Source organism: Macrobrachium nipponense, chromosome 41, assembly GCF_015104395.2.
Source record: "Macrobrachium nipponense isolate FS-2020 chromosome 41, ASM1510439v2, whole genome shotgun sequence".
NCBI classification, from domain to species: Eukaryota; Metazoa; Arthropoda; class Malacostraca; order Decapoda; family Palaemonidae; genus Macrobrachium; species Macrobrachium nipponense.
This window is the reverse complement of record NC_061102.1, coordinates 37,820,980-37,840,071: the sequence shown is the minus strand read 5'-3', so window position 1 is coordinate 37,840,071 and position 19,092 is coordinate 37,820,980. Positions and strand designations below refer to the sequence as shown.

General features: G+C 37.6%; 1 protein-coding gene across 1 annotated transcript in view; it reads right to left on the bottom strand.

Annotated features, from left to right (window-relative positions):
* The window catches only part of LOC135212696 (nucleoporin Nup43-like), a 145,775-nt gene that overhangs the window by 46,142 nt on the left and 80,541 nt on the right, over positions 1–19,092 (bottom strand). The window contains exon 4 of the mRNA XM_064246379.1: positions 11,412–11,554. Within this exon, the coding sequence (XP_064102449.1) occupies positions 11,412–11,554 (143 nt within the window). The remainder of the gene's footprint in view (positions 1–11,411; positions 11,555–19,092) is intronic.

The following is a 19,092-nucleotide window of genomic DNA, read 5'->3' as shown; positions in this document are numbered from 1 at the left end:
GGGCATATTTGTTATCATAAGGATCTTTAAGTGCCTGTGAAAAGATTGAAAGTTAAGAATGCAGAAGTAGTGCAGCCGGAGTGTTCGCCTCCCCTTCCCATTGATGCTGCTCAGGGTTCGACTCCGAGGAATTCTTGTTTTACTTTCAGAGTTTGAGATGCTCCTCCGTCACACGTATGTGAGTCATCTATTGCCAGTGTTTGTAGTGGTGTTCCTAGTGTAGTGGTTAGTTCATTGCAGGAGTTGGCGCTTGGCTCCAGTCCGGACAGGTCTGCTGGCGCTTCAGGTTCTTTCGCTGCTGGGTATATGTACAGTTGGTTTGCATGAGGAAGGCGTGTTGGATAAGCCTGCATCTTCTTCTCGTGTCGGTCTCCATTGCCGGAGCAGGAGGAAAGAGACACACAAGAGTTTTTGTCTTCCTTTACCAAAGTTGTTGATCTCATTCGTGGGTTCAACAATTTGGAGAGTAGGACTCAGGCTCAGTCGTCTTTCACTCTTCCTTGCTTGAAAGCCTTGCTGAGGGCTACGCAAGATGCAAAGTCGTCGTTTCAGCTTCCCTTATGGGGTCATGTCCAGTCAGTCTTGCAAAAGGTGAACGCTTCTGTGTCAGATCGGGACGGGTCTCTTCGGTCAAGGGGTTCTTCTAAAGTTGCTTCCTCCACCACTCACGAGGCATACGAAGTATTAAGCTACGAACTCTGCCTGCTTATTGCCTCGTCATCTTAACCCAGACGATATACGTCTCAAGCCTGGGTTGACTTTGGAGCAGGTGAGGTCCTTGTCTCCACAGGATGCCTCAGCTTTGGAGTCTATCGCAGCCTCCATGTTCCAGATTGTGTCATAGTTGGACTTGTGGTTGACGGTCATTGCCAAGACTGCATCTGACAGGTCCCTAGAAGGGTTGGTGAGTGCTTCTTCTCTTGCCAGTTTGTGCAGTCTGGGGGCAAGGCATTCTAATATCTTGCACATCTTAGCATCAATTTGTGGGTTAAACTTCTTCTGACCAGAAGAGATGCGGCTTTATCCAGGATAGCAAGATCGGTTGACCCAGAGTCCTTGTTGGCCTTACCTTACCTTACCTTACATACCTTACATCTTGTTCGGGTTGCCCCAGGTCCCTCAGTGTGAGGCACCTCTAATGTCTACCAGAGAGTTGCTAGTACATCTTCCGGTATATTTTGCATCTTCCAATCTTGGATGGTCTGGGATGCAGTTTAGATATTTGTCGAGCTTATTCTTAAACACATCTACGCTCACTCCTGATATATTCCTCAGATGAGCTGGCAACGCATTGAATAGACGCTGCATTATCGATGCTGGTGCGTAGTGGATTAATGTCCTGTGTGCTTTCCTTATTTTTCCTGGTATAGTTTTGGGCACTATTAATCTACCTCTGCTTGCTCTTTCTGATATTTTTAGTTCCATGATATTTTCTGCTATTCCTTCTATCTGTTTCCATGCCTGAATTATCATGTAGCGTTCTCTTCTCCTTTCTAGACTATATAATTTTAAGAATTGTAGTCTTTCCCAGTAGTCTAGGTCCTTAACTTCTTCTATTCTAGCTGTAAAGGACCTTTGTACACTCTCTATTTGTGCAATATCCTTTTGATAGTGTGGGTACCATATCATATTGCAATATTCAAGTGGACTACGAACATATGTTTTATAAAGCATAATCATGTGTTCAGCTTTTCTTGTTTTGAAGTGCCGTAACAACATTCCCATTTTTGCTTTACATTTTGCCAACAGAGTTGCTATTTGATCATTGCATAACATGTTCCTATTCATCATCACACCAAGGTCTTTAACTGCTTCCTTATTTGTGATGGTCTCATTATTAGGTCCCTTATATGCATATAGCTTTCTTTCTCTGTCTCCATAATTTATTGATTCAAATTTATCAGAGTTAAATACCATCCTATTTACCTCTGCCCAATCATATACTTTGTTAAGGTCTCTTTGTAGAGCGTTCCTATCTTCATCACAAGTAATTTCTCTACTTATTCTTGTGTCATCTGCGAAACTACTCACTACCGAATCCTTCACATTATTGTCTATGTCTTCAATCATAATAACAAACAGTATTGCAGCTAACACCGTACCTTGCGGCACACCGGATATTACCTTGACTTCATCCGATTTCTCGTCGTTTGCAATAACTATCTGTTTCTGTTGTGTAAAAATTCTTTTAACCATCTTCCTACTTTATCCACGATATTGTGTTTTCTAATTTTCTTCGCTAATATATTATGGTCTACTTTATCAAAAGCTTTTGCAAAGTCTAAATAAACCACATCTGTTTCATTTCCGCTTTTCATATTTTTGAATATGTTCTCACGGTGGACTAACAGTTGGGTTTGTGTACTTTTTCCGGGTACGAAACCATGTTGTCCTTTATTAAACAAATTATTTTTTAATAAATGTTTCATAATATTTTTCTTCATTACCCTTTCATACACTTTCATAATATGTGATGTTAGACTCACAGGCCTATAATTACTTGCCTCTAGTCTTGATCCACTTTTGAAAGTAGGGGTAATATATGCTAATTTGTGCTCATCATAAATCTTGCCTGTATCTACACTTTGTCTTAATAATATTGCAAGTGGCTTTGCGATAGAATGAACTACTTTCTTTAACAAAATAGCAGGAATTCCATCAGGCCCTGCAGCAGCTCCATTTTTAATTTCATTAATAGCCTGCACAATATCAGCTTCATTAATATCTATGTCAGCTAAATATTCACTATTTTCATCCCTTACTTCTATATCATTATCTTCATTATCTATTCTAGGGGTGAATTCTCTCTTATATCGTTCTGCCAGTATGTTGCAAATTTCCTTTTTTTCATTCGTTAATCTCCCTTCAATTCTCAGAGGGCCTATTTCTATTCTTCTTTTATTCATCTTCTTCGCATATGAGTATATTAGCTTGGGGTTTTGCTTGATATTTAATAGGGTTTTTTCTTCCAAGTCCCGTTTTTCATTTTCTTTTGATTGTATAATCTTTTGTTCTGCATTTTCTATCTTACTTTTTAGTTCTATAACTTTCCATGCATTTTTTTCTTTTGCAAGACTTTTTTTCCACTTTCTGATTTTCTGGAACAAGATCCTTCTGTCTCTTGGTATGCATGAATGATGTTTACTTTTCTTCTTCGGTATATATTTTTCCACTATTTTCTCCAATATTTTATATAATATCTCCGTATTTACCCTTATGTCATCACTTACGAAAATGTTATCCCAATCTTTGTTTAATTCTTCATTAATTTCTGACCATTTTATATTTTTACTGTAGAAGTTGTATTTTCCATATCCTTCCCACTTTTTCATTTCTTGCTTATCTCTATTTTCACTTGCTTTGGAATGAACTGTTAATTCTATGACATTATGGTCTGAAATATTTGCATTATAAACTATTATTTCTTTAACATAATTCATCTCGTTCACAAATACTAGGTCTAAAGTATTTTCCTTTCTTGTTGGCAGGTGATTTATTTGTTGAATGTTGTATTCTAGTAGCATATCTAATAGCTTTTCAAATTGCCTCTTATCTTCTGCACTACTATTACTCTCTTTTTTATATGTATAAGTACAACCACAATCTCCTATTCGTTCTTTCCATTCTACGAAAGGAAAGTTGAAGTCACCAGATAGGAGAATAGTCCAGTCCTTGTGATTTCTACATATATCATCCAATTTTTCAATTATTAAGTCAAACTCTTTAGTATTAGGAGGAGGTCTATATATTACTATGTTCATCAATTTTTCAGATTCAAATTCTACCGCTATTAGTTCACATTCTGAGTTACTATATTTCTCATATATTTTTCCTTGTTTTTTGTCTTTCCCATATATTGCGGTTCCCCCTTGATTCCTATTTTTTCTATCTGATCTATAAGTTTGGAACCCTTTTATTTGATCATCATTCCCAGTCTCTTGGGAATACCAGGTTTCACTTATATTCATTATATCTATTTTCTTTTCATTTTGGGTTAGTTCTTCTAAGTACTCTATTTTTCTTTTTGAGTTACTCGTAACTAAACCCTGCGCATTCATCACTATGATGGTTTGCGTGTTTTCTCCTTCATTTAATACTGGTAGTAATAAGGATTTTCCCATGTCTCTTTCCTGTTCTGGTATGTTGTTCTTTTTTTCATTTCCAGAAATTCTGACATTAAAAAATCCAACTTTTCCATAATATTTGATCTTCCTTCATCATAATTATTCATTTTGTGTCTGAATCTGCAATTTTCTCCGTTTCTGCAATATCCTCTTGCATAATAAATACAGTTATTATCTCTTGAGTAGAATTTCGGAGCTGATGCTTTGAAATTTTTTGCTGACACCTCTGCATATCTCATTGGTGGTTTTGCTTTTCTCTTTTACCTGATATTCTTGATTTCTCTCTTTATTTGTTTCTTTCTTATTTTGGATTTTATTACTTGGTTGGTTATTTATTTGATTATGATTCATGGCTACAGGGTGCATATATTTGCATTTTTTGTCGAACTTACATCCTTTTCCTTCTTTTAGGTTTTTACATATTTTTGGATGCAGATCTCTGCAATCATCCCCATATCCATCTAAGTATGCACATTTACCATATATTTCATAGTTTTTGACATATCTTAGGATGTTTGTAGTAACATCTTTCTCCAAATCTGCAATTCCCTCTTTTCAAAAGGTTGCAGATTTTGTCTTTCTTGTCTATTTTTTCCTCTTTCCCGTCATTGTATAGATCTGGATAGAGCCTCTTCGGGATTTGCTTTTCTGTTGTCATATCGTAATTTATTTCTTCGTAGGTATGCTGCTTTATTGCCTCATATGTAGTATCAATGAGTATCTCTGCATCCATACTTTTATCTTGTTCTTTGTTTTCCTTATTTTTTTCTGTCATTTCATTTTTGTTTACTTCTCTTCCGTTTTCCTCTTCTTCTTTTTCTTCTTCTTCTTCTTCCTCTTCTTCTTCTTCATCCTCAACTATTTGTACATTCAATCTTGATTTAATAACATTGTCTATCCATGATAGACATGTTGAACAAAAAATTCTTGTATCTTTTCTCAAATCTTGTATTACCTCAGCACACTGTGGATGGGTCGGAATGTTGCATGCAGCACATTTTCTGATTAGGTTTTGTGGATTGACTATGCTATACCAAACCTTACACAGTTTGCATGCTTTTGGCATTCTTTTTCCTAATGCATCAATTAGGATATTCACAAGATTCACCTTATTCATTTTCTTTGTCGGAATATGTTGGTTTATGTATATTTTCTTTATGAGTCTCTTGACCACTTGGATTTTATTTGGAACTTCTTCAATTATTTTCAAGATGTTTTCATTAGATTTGTTCCAGGAATGGGGATCTTTTAGAATCTCAGTTCCTGTTCCCTCGCACTGAGCTGGAGGATGCAATAGACCGACGGCAAGCTGACATGGAGGACAAGTTGGTGCACCAGGCTGTGTCCAAGTCAGAGTCTCGTTCTCAGAGACATCCCGCCCCTCCTCCTCCTCCTCCTGTTCAGCAGCAAGTGCAGAGATCATCGCCTGGTAAGCCATCTAGAGTTCAGCTTCAGTGGGGCCCTCCCATTCGTCTCGGCCCAAGTCAGAGGACCAACATCCTTTTTGGTCCCGCTCTTACAGGTCAAGGAGGGGTTCTAGGGGCAGAAATAAGGGGGGTCATTGATAGTTTGGGCGCCTCTTCCTCTCCTTTGCCATGGGTAGGGGGGTGCCTGGTGGGCCAGTGGACCAAGTGGCAGTTATGGGGCAGAGAAGTGGATAGTAGATGTCCTTTGTGGGGGGGGGGGGGGGGGGGGGGTTGGAATCTACTACCCTCAGACAAACCTCTGTTCAGGCAAGTGTATCCCCCAGATTCTCCGAAGTTCTTAGCTCTCCGGGAGGAAGTGCAGAAAATGATGGACAAAGGTGCAATAGATCCCTATTCATCCATTGTCCAGGAAGTTCCTTTGCATCTCTCTCAGAGACAAGGTCTTAGAGTTCAAAGTCCTGTGCTTCGGGTTGACCACAGCCCCTCAAGTGTTCACTAGAGTCTTCTCTCTCGTCTCAACTTGGGCTCATGCTCAAGGGATCCGTTTGCTGAGGTACCTCGACGACTGGTTAGTCTTAGTGGGTTCCAGAGAGAAGCTGCTGCAGGACAGAGATTGTCTGCTTTGGTCTTGTCTGGAACTCAGCATCATGGTGACCTAGAGAAGTCGAATCTCGTACCCAGTCAAAGGATTCTCTATCTAGGCATGGTTATCGATATGGCAGTCTCACGAGTTTTCCCGTCAAATCAGAGGTTGGAGAAGTTGCGAGTAGTGGCGTGCAACTTCCTGATCAGTCAGCTCATCAGTGGCAGATTCTTCTGGGGATTTTGTCTTCTCTGGAGAAGCTGGTCCCTCATGGGTGACTTCATCTTCGGTCTGTCTCTACAATGGAGACTGAGGGACTTCTGGTCCCTGGTGGGGGACTGACCCTTGATAAGGGTACCTCTGTCTTTAGAAGCGAGAGAAGATTTTCGTTGGTGGTTGGACGACCAGAATCTCTTGATGGGTGTTCCTCTGCGTTCTCTTCCAACGAACTTCCTTCTGTTTTCAGATGCCTCCCTCACAGGTTGGGGCACTCATTTAGGCAGCCTCATTACTTTGGGTGTTTGGAATTTTGGGAGAAAGTAAAGGGACATTCTGTTGTTCTCATGTCGGACAACACCACGGTGATCGCTTATGTGAAAAAGCAGGGGGGACTGGTTTTGCGTCAACTTCACACCTTGACAGTCGAGGTTCACTACTGGGCGGTCAACAATTTGGTGGAGCTCTCAGCCAAATATATCCCAGGCAAAAGGAAAGTGGTCGCGGACAAGCTCAGTCGTCGGGATTAGATCCTAGGGACAGAATGGTCTCTCCATCAGACTGGCAGACAGGCTCTTCCAGGTTCGGGGGAGACCTATGCTAGACCTCTTTGCGACTCGGTTCAACAGGGAACTGGAGGTATTCTGTTTGGTCGTTCCGGATTCTCTGGTGTTAGCGGAGGATGGATTCCAACATCCCTGGGACAACCTGGAGGTGTATGCCTTCCCTCTGTTTTGTTTGATCTGCCAAGTCCTGAACAGGTTGATGAGTTTGCATTCTCAGGATGACATTGGTACCTCCTCTGTGGCCGCAGGCGGAATGGTTTCTGGATCTGCTGCTGTTGTTGTCGGAGGTACCAAGGGAGATTCCCCCGTGGCGGCATCTTCTTTGTCAGCCACACATAGAAAGATTCCACCAGTCAGTAAAATCCCTGTCTCTTCACGGTTGGAGGCTATCAAGTATCTCCTCCAAGCAAAAGGCTTTTCTCAGAAGACAGCAGGACATATGTGCAGCAGTCTCAGAAAGTCTACCTCGGCCATTTACCAAGGCAAATGGTGTCATAAATCGGGTTTTTCTCCACCACTCTTGCTGTATGAAGAATGCCTCGAGGAGGAGTATAATAAAAATTGTCTCCTGTATGCTGAGGCAGTCTCGGAGTGAGTGCCGAAGTGGAAAAAATATTTTTTTCAAAAAATCACAGCGCGCTAGTTTTCAAGATTAAGAGTTCATTTTTGGCTCCTTTTTTCATCATTGCCTGAAGTTTAGTATGCAACCATCAGAAATGAAAAAAAATATAATTATCATATATAAATAATGCGGTATAGGATGGCGTGAAAACAAAATTTCATATATAATTGTATTCAAATCGTGCTGTGAGCAAAACGGTTAAAGCTAAAGATTTTTTTCGTTGTATTTTACAATAAATTGCGACCATTTCGGTATATAACACATTGTAAAACAATCAAAGCAACACAGATAAAATATTATCACAAAATGATGCATGAATTTGTAACGTGCGGACATAAAAAAATGTTTTTTCAAAAATTCACCATAAATCTAAATATTGTTCTAGAGACTTCCAATTTGTTTCAAAATGAAGATAAATGATTGAATATTACTATACTGTAAGAGTTCTAGCTTACAATTGCAGTTTTCGACCATTTCGGATGAGTTAAAGTTGACCGAATGTCGAATTTTTTTATATATATTTTTTTTATATGCAAATATTTCGATATTGAGAAAATCTACAACCTTCAACTATTTTTTGTTGTATTTTACATGAAATTACGCACATTTTCATATATAAAACTCTATGAAACGCCTAATATGAAATGGAGCAAATATAACGATAATGCGATGTACGCATTTCACAGATTTGCGGCGGAGAATCCGCGCGCGGAGGGAAGGAAAGTTTATTTTTAAATTCACCATAAATCTAAATATTGTGCTAGAGACTTCAAATTTGTTTCAAAATGAAGATGAATGACTGACTATTACTAGACTGAGAGTTTTAGCTTACAATTGCGTTTTTTGACTATTTCAGTAGAGTCAAAGTTGACCAAATGTGGTTTTTTTTCTATTTATCGTGATTTATATGCAAATATTTCGAAAATGAGAAAAGCTACAACCTTCAATTATTTATTGTTGTATTCTACATGAAATTGCACACATTTTCATATATAAAACTTTATGTAACGGCTAATTTAAAATGGTGTAAACATTACGACAATCCCGCGAAAAAATTTCTGATTTTTCGGAAGAGTTACCGCGTGGACGTAAGGAACATTTTTTTTTTTCATAAATTCACCATAAATCGAAATATTGTGATAGAGACTTCCAATTTGTTGCAAAATGAAGGTAAATGATTGAATATTACTAGAATATAAGAGTTTTAGCTTACAATTGCGTTTTTCGACCATTTCGGTAGTAAAAGTTGACCGACGGTTGAAATTTTGCCACTTATCGTTATTTATATGAAAATATTTCAAAACTGATAAAGGCTACAACCATGGGTTGTTTTTAGTTGTATTGAGCATGCAATTGTGCATAATTCCATATATAAACCTTTATGTAATGGCAAATTTAAAATGGTGCAAACATTACGACAATCGCACGAAAAAATTTATCGGAAGAGTTACCACGCGGACATAAGGAAAAAGTTTTTTTTATAAATTCACCATAAATCGAAATATTGTGCTAGAGACGTCCAATTTGTTGCAAAATGAAGGTAAATGATTGAATATTACTAGAATATAAGAGTTTTAGCTTACAATTGCGTTTTTCGACCATTTTGGTAGAGTCAAAGTTGACCGAAGGTTGAAATTTTGGCACTTATCGTTATTAATATGAAAATATTTCAAAACTGATAAAAGCTACAATCATGAGTATTTTTTGTTGTATTCTACATGAAATTGCACACATTTTTATATATAATACTCCATGTAACGGCTAATTTAAAATGGTGCAAAAATTATGTTAGTGACGAAATAATTTCCGTGATGAGTCACTGATACTTTTTAGTGCGACAGAAAGAAATTCGCACTTGCGCGCCTGCGTAACAATTGTAAACAAAACAACGCCTTGATCCGTGAGCTCTTAGCATCCCCCAAGGCGCGTGATTCAAAAGTTTTAGGCTGGTAGGCCTATAAGTATTTTCCAGCGAATTTTTAAAAAACTTTTTTATGTCGATGTTTAATACGTGCAATCAGCACCCGGGAGACAATTTATGTCAACGTTTAATACGTCCAATTGGCGTAAGAGGGTTAATGTGACCCTAATCATGCTCCTTAAGTATAAGCTAACTTTTAAATGAAATTAAAGTTACTATAATTTAATTTAAAAGTTAGCTTAATACATTACCATTAAAAAAAATAAATGTTGGTAAAAATGTAGGTGTGTGTGTGAAGATTACATACGTACAATGTATTTTCTCTCTTCTTTCCCCCTTCTGACCAACCGATCTATTTTTAGAAGTCTTCTCAACCACTTTTAAGAAAGTCTTTATTCTGTCTCTTTCTCTTTGTTCTGAAATTTCTTTTCTTTATGTGTCTACGTCTTAGAACAGTGCACTTACAGTTCTAGATGGTAAAGGTAAAAATAGATAAATTAAAAATGATCTACCACTAACTATGATAAAAATATAAGCGTGTAAAGATAACATACATATAGAGAGAGAGAGAGAGAGAGAGAGAGAGAGAGAGAGAGAGAAGAGAAGGAGGGGAGATAGAGAGAGAGAGAGAGAGAGAGAGAGAGAGAGAAATTATTCTTATAATTTAATGGTATGTAATTTACACATAAAAGCTTGAAAATTTATAAATTAACATAAAAATTAAACAAACACTTTTGCAGGGTTCCCCCAGGATTCGAAAATGTTGTTATGTTTGCGTGTTTGTGAAATACTCGCATATGATAATTATGTTAGGTTCCAATGAAAAGTTTGAACTACTGTGAATTTGCACAACTTAAATTGCCTATTACTGTATACATATATATCCTTTAATGACAAAAAAGTACAAATATCAATGGAACATTATTCCACTTACAGTATCCATTGATATGATGCTTAGACTTGGATGTAAAAACCACTGTTCTCTCTCTCTCTCTTTTATATTGTAATGAAAAAATACTGTAGTAATTTGTGAATACAGTGTTGCTCTACAAAAAAAAAGAAAGCGATTTAGTGATAATTTTAGAGAAAATCTGCAAATTAGTGAAAGTTCCCTATGGAGAAGTGAATGTTTCACAACAATCTGCGACAAGTGTTGCACAAAAACCAGCGACAAAGTGGATGGTGGAAAGCTGAAATGCATAAACCAGGGGAGCACTCAACTGTGTATGTATATATTATATTGTGTGCTGTAGGCTAGGCTACAATATATGTACTATATAGATGGTGCTGATTCCCCTGGTGTAGGCTACGCTATATTTGGAATACAGTGGACCCCCTGTATTCACGTTCTCCGGATTCGCGGACTCACGCATTCGCGGATTTCTCTCTGGAACACTTACTCCCATTATTCACGGAAAATCCGCCTATTCGCTGTATTTTTCTATGAGAAATATCCACAAATTCCTGGCTTTTTTTTTTTTTTATCAATTTCATCATACAATGTACTTTTTGTGATAAAACTAAAAAAAACTAACAAAGTAGGAGGTGGTTTTAAGCATTTTTATAGGGGTTCCAACTATTCGTGGGTTCTAACTATTCACAGGGGGTCTGGTACGCATCCCCCCCAAATACAGGGGGACCACTGTACGATTTTTCCAACAAATGATGGATTTTTTGGAACCTAACCTCATCGTAAGTAGGGCAATACCTGTGCATAGCTATGTAATTACTTGGTACGTACTTGTAAGTTACTTATGTAAAACTCAATCTTTTATCTAACTTGTCAACAAACTCAACAACTGAACTGAAACCACCTTGGAAGGAGATCACTCCTATAAAACAGGCGTTTGGTCTATTTTTTTGAACAAAGGATTTTTTACTTATAGAGAATTGAATTACCATTCTAATAATTCTCATTTTTCTTTGGTTATAACATGAAAATTCTTACCCACCTGATCAGGACTAATCAATGTTGCCTTAGAAGGCTGGTCCTCACGAAGATCCCAAAGTTTCAAATGGCCCTGCATGTTAGCTGTCAAAACTTCGCTTGCACGGACATAGATAACAGCGTATATACTGCATCCACCAACACTTTCTGTTAGATAAACAAGATGTATAGTATTTTAATTCCTAAAGTAATATTTTATGACAGATTTTAGAAAGAAGCAAAAACCACACTGAAAAAGTAAAATTAATGTTTTCCTGCAGCTGATAATCTATATATATTCCTGTTCTTGAAGTTTTGTATTTCAAAGGATGAACTTTTCTAATACTGTACATATTATATATTATGACTTGTTACAAAATAATCTTTTGAGTATATATTTTCCCACACACACCTATGCTAATCATATTACTTAGCAAATATCTTCACACTTTTGACCTTACAACAACACTTATCTGATGGGGATACATTACATCAATCCCATAGTAACTCGAAAACATCGTAACTCAGAAGCAGCCTAGCTTTCACTATACTATAATCTATACATACACTGTACTGTACTGTTAATTCTATTTTATTTTCTGTTCTAAAGTGATGGGATGTCTCTTCTCCAGCACACCACCAGCAGGAGACTCACATGAACGTTTGGAAGACATGCTGATCTTACACAAATTTGAGTTTTATAGTTTGAAATGGACCAAAATCACACAACATTAGTATCGCCATCTTAACTTAAAAATATCGTAACTAGTCCTACTAACCTCTAACTTACAGCTCAATTTCTGCTATAGTTGACAGTTCTAAATACCATATATACTCGTATAACAAGAGATCTTGCATATCATGCGACCCCCAAATTTACAAAAAATTATTTTATCACGTATCTCGCGTATCATGCGAGTTAAATTTGAGACCAAAATTTACCTCCTCTTTATCTGTTTCATTTTTTAGTTAGGCTAACCCCTTTTCCTCCATCTCTTAATGTATCCCATCTTCCAGTTAAGTTTAAAAAAGCAAAAGAGAATGCAAAAAGTATTGGTAGTAATGATATACTTGTTTGGAAAATGCATACAGCCAGAAACAGCTGATTTGCTGTGAACAACCAATCCAATAAAAACTTTTTGCTTGCATTTCAACCATCGTACGATAGTAAAAAAATTACGAGTTACGTTACAAATAACGTTAATGAGAATAGGACCAATATATTTTTACATTATAGGTAGTAGTCAACTTACTACCGCAATTGGTTACGAACAACCAGTCATAAATCGATTTGGACGTAAGTCGGCCCGTGTTAATTTACCGTAAGAATACGTATTATACTAGCGTAGCCTACACTAGGGTAATCAGTACCATCTTTACATATGTATAGGGTAGCCTAGCCTACAGAACACAGCATAACTTTATACATAGTATATGGCATACTAATTATTAATTTCAGCTAATTCTCTAGGTTCAATGCACATTGGCTTATGATGATTCAGTACAAAGAGAAATTCAATAACATTTAACAAGTTAGCCTCGCCAATTTGATGATGATGATATCGTAATACATATATCGTGTATATACGAATACAGTAGCCTAGCCTTCAGTATACTGTATACTACATATACAATATAATTTAGTAATTTATTACTTTATACACATATGGCATCCTAATTATTAATTTAAGCTAATTCTCTAGGTTCAATGCACATTGGCTTACGATGATTCATTACAAAGAGAAATTGAATAACATTTAACAAGTTAGCCTCGCCAATTCAATGATGATGATATCATGGTACATATATCGTGTATATACGAATACAGTAGCCTAACTGTATACTACATATTCGATATAATTTAGTAATTTATTATAAAAGCCAATTTTGGAGTTTCAATGCATTCTGACTATGACATATCAGTAAAAAAAAAAAAAAAATTGGACATGAAACTGGAATCAGATTCGGACTGACATCGGCATACCCAACTGAGCGATGTCAAGCTGCTGACGGCTACGTATATTTACGAAATAAATACACTGTGATTTGCATCTTTTCTGATTCTTTCAAAAAGTTATACATTACAGCATCCAATAACACTGTATGTATTCTCATATTACTGTATCATAAAATACTAACAAAGTGGTCAGTGTTTTGTTTGGAAATCAGCTGATGGCGAATACGAGTTTATTTCTCTGTATTTAACTCATTTCAGAGCAAATTGCCTTTCTTGTAGTTATCGTAAAATATCTAGATAGTACTCTATTTATATGAGAAGGTAATTTGTCATTATACGACGTGTTCTTAAGTCGAAATATGAATTTAATATGTCACATGAACTAAAGTATTTTTTTGTTAACAGATTGCGTTGTGGGCATGTTTATTGTGTAAAAATATTACATGATTCCCTTCGCTATTTTCACTTCGTTTCATCATAGTACAAACTTTACCGTTACATTACTTATCTTTTATCGGCGTGACAACAACAGTAAAATGTGTTCTTTCAAGACCTGAAGTTTTGATTAAAATCATTTTCTCTCAATTTTATCTACAGTTATGTTTGTTGGCATAAGTTTACTGGAGTTATATCCTTGTTGCCAATGCACGATAATTGTATTACAGCCTTACTCGCTATGGATAAAAGATTGGCAAGGGTATATACTGCTAAATTTAATCTGTAAGTTTTACCTGAAGTTGAGGAAAGAATGTTGATACGCCAAAACTATTGGGCATGAAAAGAACACATTTTACTGTTTTCACTCCAATAAAAGATAAATACGTTAAGCTCATAGTATTCTGATGAGATAAGTGAAAATATCGAACGAAATGTTGATTTTTGTTTATGCAATAAACAAGCCCTCAGCGCCATCTACTACCGAAAAAATAACTAAATTTTATCTCAAACAATACGTTTTCAAGTGATATTTCCACCTGAAATGCTTTGTATAACATAAAAGAGCCTTGTCTCATATAAATAGAGTATCTTAAGATTCATTTGCGTTAACTAGAGGCGAGAAAGCCGCTCTGATTTGAATTCAACACAGCAAAACAAACTTATGGTACTTCACAATCCCTTAAGCTGATTTGCAAAACAAAACATTGATTGCTATGTTTGTATTTTATATTACAAACAAATAGTAATATTTGCAATGAAGTAAAATAAAACTTTTTAAAATATCCATGGAAAAGATGCATCTCCATTATGTTTGTATTTTATCATATGATACTAATACGTATATGATTATTACATACTCAAATTTTATATCTCATGTAAGATGCGACCCCCTTAAAATTATCTCCAAAATTTGGGCTTCAAAAGTCACAAGATACGCGAGTATATACGGTACTTCATTTCCTACATTTGGTTGTATCCTTAAGGGATCTATTTTCTCAGCATCTTTCCAATCTTTTAATCAGATTTTATAGACCTTCAGTGAAAAGAGTAAAATATTTGTTAAAACCTACCACTTTGACATAAGGGCATAACTGATTAATCTATCATTGATGTTTTTTCAGTGTGTGAGATAACCCTCAAGTGAGGTATTGTTAACTTCATGAATTTTGGTACACATTACAGCAAGCTATGGAATGGCAACTCTGCAATGGTATTATTAAAATTAACTACGAACATCATTTAGTAAACATGCTTTTCGCAGAAGCAATCTACATAATTCCCATTACTATCTAATGAGAGGAAAATATTTCATTAGCTTAAACTGTAAAGACTATTTATCCAGTCTGGAATTTTTTTTCTTTTAGAACAATATGAATAACTAATTTACATTTTCTCCAACATAACCAGTTTGATAGCCATTACTAATGAAGTGACAATATTTCACAAGATTAAACCGGAAAGATTTTTATTTACCCATAATCCAAGAATCTTTCCTTTTTTTAGAAGGGTTGCAACCCAAAAAAACAAGCTAAATTTTTTTTAAATTGTGAAAAAAAAGGAGCCTAAACTACAAATAAGGCTAACTTTGTTTATACTGTGCCAGGAACTATGGTAACAAGGTAATTTAGCACTAAAAAGAAAAATCTATTAGTGAAAAATAAAAGTTAAGTAAGGAAAACTAATTCTCAACCATCAGCCACTTGAGATTATGAGTATTTTAGGTACAAACTACATTACATCATTGGAATTTCAATTTTACATTGGAACACTGAAATTTTCAATTATCAAACATTTTTTACAGTTATTTTTCAATCACATCTTGAATTAATGAGTAGACCGGCATCCCAGAGTGTTTATTCTGAGTTTTGAACACAAAAGGTATGAAACCCCTAGATACGTAAGTAGTGCCTACCCCCATCCCAAAAATGTATTGCTGTTGGATCAGAACTCTGGCATAGGTATAAAAAGTGAACCCTAAAACAAAAAAACAAAAAATAAATGAATAAATAAATAAAATTAGTCCGTGTGACAAACATATTCTTGGAACTTTTCCTAAACCTTCCTTGGAGTCTCCTGAACACAGAATGAGCAATGCCGGCAATGTCAAGGCTGGCTTTATGTCCGTCAGCTGCTTTCAAAGGGGGGTTCAAATTCATGTTTATTCCGAGTAAGGAAACATTTCTGAAACCTTCCTTGGGACCACATGAACTCACGCATGGCCACGCCAGCAAATTTATCTCTGGCTTCCTAAATCCATCCGAGATTCAATTTAACTTTTTTCAGAGTTAAGAACACAAGGCTAAAATTGTGGTAAAAATATTCCTCATGAACTCAGTTTAATTTCTCAAAATTATTTCACTATACAATTGCTAACCATCGTAGGTTCCTTGATGTGTCTCAGATGGCTGAAGAGCTGGAAAAACACAATAGTCTAACAGATGCACTTCCTGGGTTTCACGCCTTGAATGGCTGTGATTTTACCTCCGCTTTCTTGCGGAAAGGGAAGATGAAACCCTTCAGGATGTTACAGGAAGACTTGAATCCCATCAAACATCTTTGGACCTTAGCATCAGAAGAGATGGACACTGAGGGAGTCACAGTGTTCATCTGCAATATGTATGGGTTCTCAGGCAATAACATGAATGAACGCTGGTGTAAAGCTTTCCTGAAGGTAATTGACTTTAGGAGGAAAGCAATATCTGTCAAAATTGTGAAAAAACTTAAATTTGCTTCCCTCCCTCCTTGTGAAAAGACAGCATCACTGCATATCAAGTGTGCAAACTACGTTGCCAGGAGGTAGAGAAGGGCAGAAACACCTATGCCAGGTGTTCGAAGGTCAAGCCTTCCAGCACTATGACCGGTTCGGCAGGGGAGGTAGAGCTAGGGGATCCTTTCATCAGAGAGGATCAGGAAGGTCGCTCAACAGGGGAAAGCACTTCCGTGGAGGCCGCGGAGGTCACTCGACCCAGCAGCAGTGAGATCTCCAAGGTAGGAGGGAGGCTGTTTCTCTTCCGGCATCGGTGGGGATTCAGCAAATGGGCACAGAGCATTGTGTCGAAGGGCCTGGGTTGGAGTTGGATTGGAGACCCTCCTCCACCCAGACCTTTCCTTCAACTTCCATCGAAAGAACTGACGGAGTATGTGGAGGAGCTCCTCCAGAAAGGAGCAATAGCGAGAGTCAACAGATTAAAGTTTCAGGGTCGCTTATTCAGCGTACCAAAGAAAGGCTCATTAAAAAGAAGGGTAATCTTAGACTTGTCCCGCTTAAACTTGGCCATTCGCTGCGACAAGTTCAAAATGCTGACCATCTCGCAGGTGCGGACCTTACTTCCCCGTGGGGCCGTCACCACCTCTATCGATCTTACAGACGCATACTATCATATCCCTATTGCAAGACACTTTCGCCCTTACCTGGGCTTCAGACTAGGAGATCAGGCATTCTCCTTCAAGGTAGTTCCTTTCGGTCTGAATGTAGCACCCAGAGTGTTCACAAAATTAGCGGAAGTAGTCGTTCAACAACTGAGGTCTCAAGAATTAATGGTAGTAGCGTACCTCGACGATTGGTTGATTTGGGCTCCAACAGTCGAGGAATGTTGCCAAGCCACAATGAAAGTCATTCAATTCCTGGAATATCTGGGGTTCCAGATAAACAGGACAAAGTCAAGACTCACTCCGGAGTCCAACTTTCAATGGCTGGGCATTCAATGGAATCTATCCTCCCATACTCTGTCGATTCCATCAGCCAAGAGGAAAGAAATAGCGAAGTCAGTGAAACAATTTCTAAAGTACAAATATGCTTCAAGGAGAAACCAGGAAAGAATCCTGGGTTCCCTCCAATTTGCCTCAGTGACAAACATCTTGATTAAAGCCAAACTGAAAGACTTAACCAGGATCTGGCGCTCACGAGCAAATGTCAGATCCAGGGACAACGTATCATCAATACCACAGATTCTACAGAATCGTCTGCGCCCTTGGACAAAGTTAAAAAACCTGTCCATATCAGTACCCCTTCAGTTTCCTCCTCCAGGAATCACTATCCACACAGACGCTTCACTAAGCGGCTGGGGAGGATATTCTCAGTTCAAGAAAGTTCAGGGACATGGTCACCTCAGTTCCGCCAGCTTCACATAAATGTATTGGAAGCAATGGCAGTGTTCCTGACTCTGAAGAGGTTACGTCCGCCAAAGAACTCTCACATAAAGTTAGTTCTGGACAGCGCAGTGGTAGTCCATTGTATAAACAGGGGAGGCTCCAAATCAAGACACCTGAATCATGTCATGGTAGCCATCTTTTCCCTGGCGGACAAGTTCAGTTGGCACCTCTCCTCCACCCATCTGGCCGGAGTGAGAAACGTCATAGCAGATGCTCTATCCCGTTCAGTTCCTCTGGAATCGGAATGGTCACTGGACAACAGTTCGTTCCAATGGATTCTCCGGAAGGTACCAGGCCTGCAAGTAGATCTGTTTGCATCTAAAACGAACCACAAACTTCGCTGTTATGTGGCTCCCAACCTGGACCCTCTGGCCTATGCCACGGACACCCTGTCCATAGATTGGAACAACTGGGAGAAGATTTATGTCTTTCCTCCGGTGAATCTTCTCCTGAAAGTACTGAACAAACTCAGGACGTTCAAGGGTCAAGTAGCTCTAGTAGCCCCAGACTGGCCGAAGAGCAACTGGTACCCCTTGATTCTGGAATTGGGTCTTCGTCCTCTTCGAATTCCCAATCCCAGGCTCTCCCAGTCAGTACAAATGAAGACTGTGTTTGCTTCCTCAGGAATTCTCAAAACCCTAACTTTATGGACTTCATGAAGTTTGCGGCCAAGAAAGATGCAAATATCGATCCACGAAATATTCTTTTCCTGGAATCGGATAAAAGAGATTCAACTTTAAGGCAGTATGATGCTGCAGTTAAAAAGTTGGCATCCTTCCTGAGAGAAGCGGACGTTAAAATCATGACAATCAATTCAGCTATATCCTTTTTCAGATCCTTATTTGAAAAAGGGTTAGCAGCTAGTACCATTACGACAAACAAGTCAGCCTTGAAGAAGATTTTTCAACTGGGTTTTAACATAGACTTAACAGATTCTTACTTTTCGTCTATTCCCAAGGCTTGTGCTAGACTTAGACCTTCAGTAAGGCCTACGTCAGTGTCATGGTTTTTAAATGATGTTCTAAAACTGGCTTCAGATACAAATAATACGACATGTTCATTTATAATGCTCTTAAGAAAAACATTATTTTTATTAAGCTTGGCTTCAGGAGCTAGAATTTCAGAACTGTCGGCGTTATCCAGAGATGCGAATCACGTA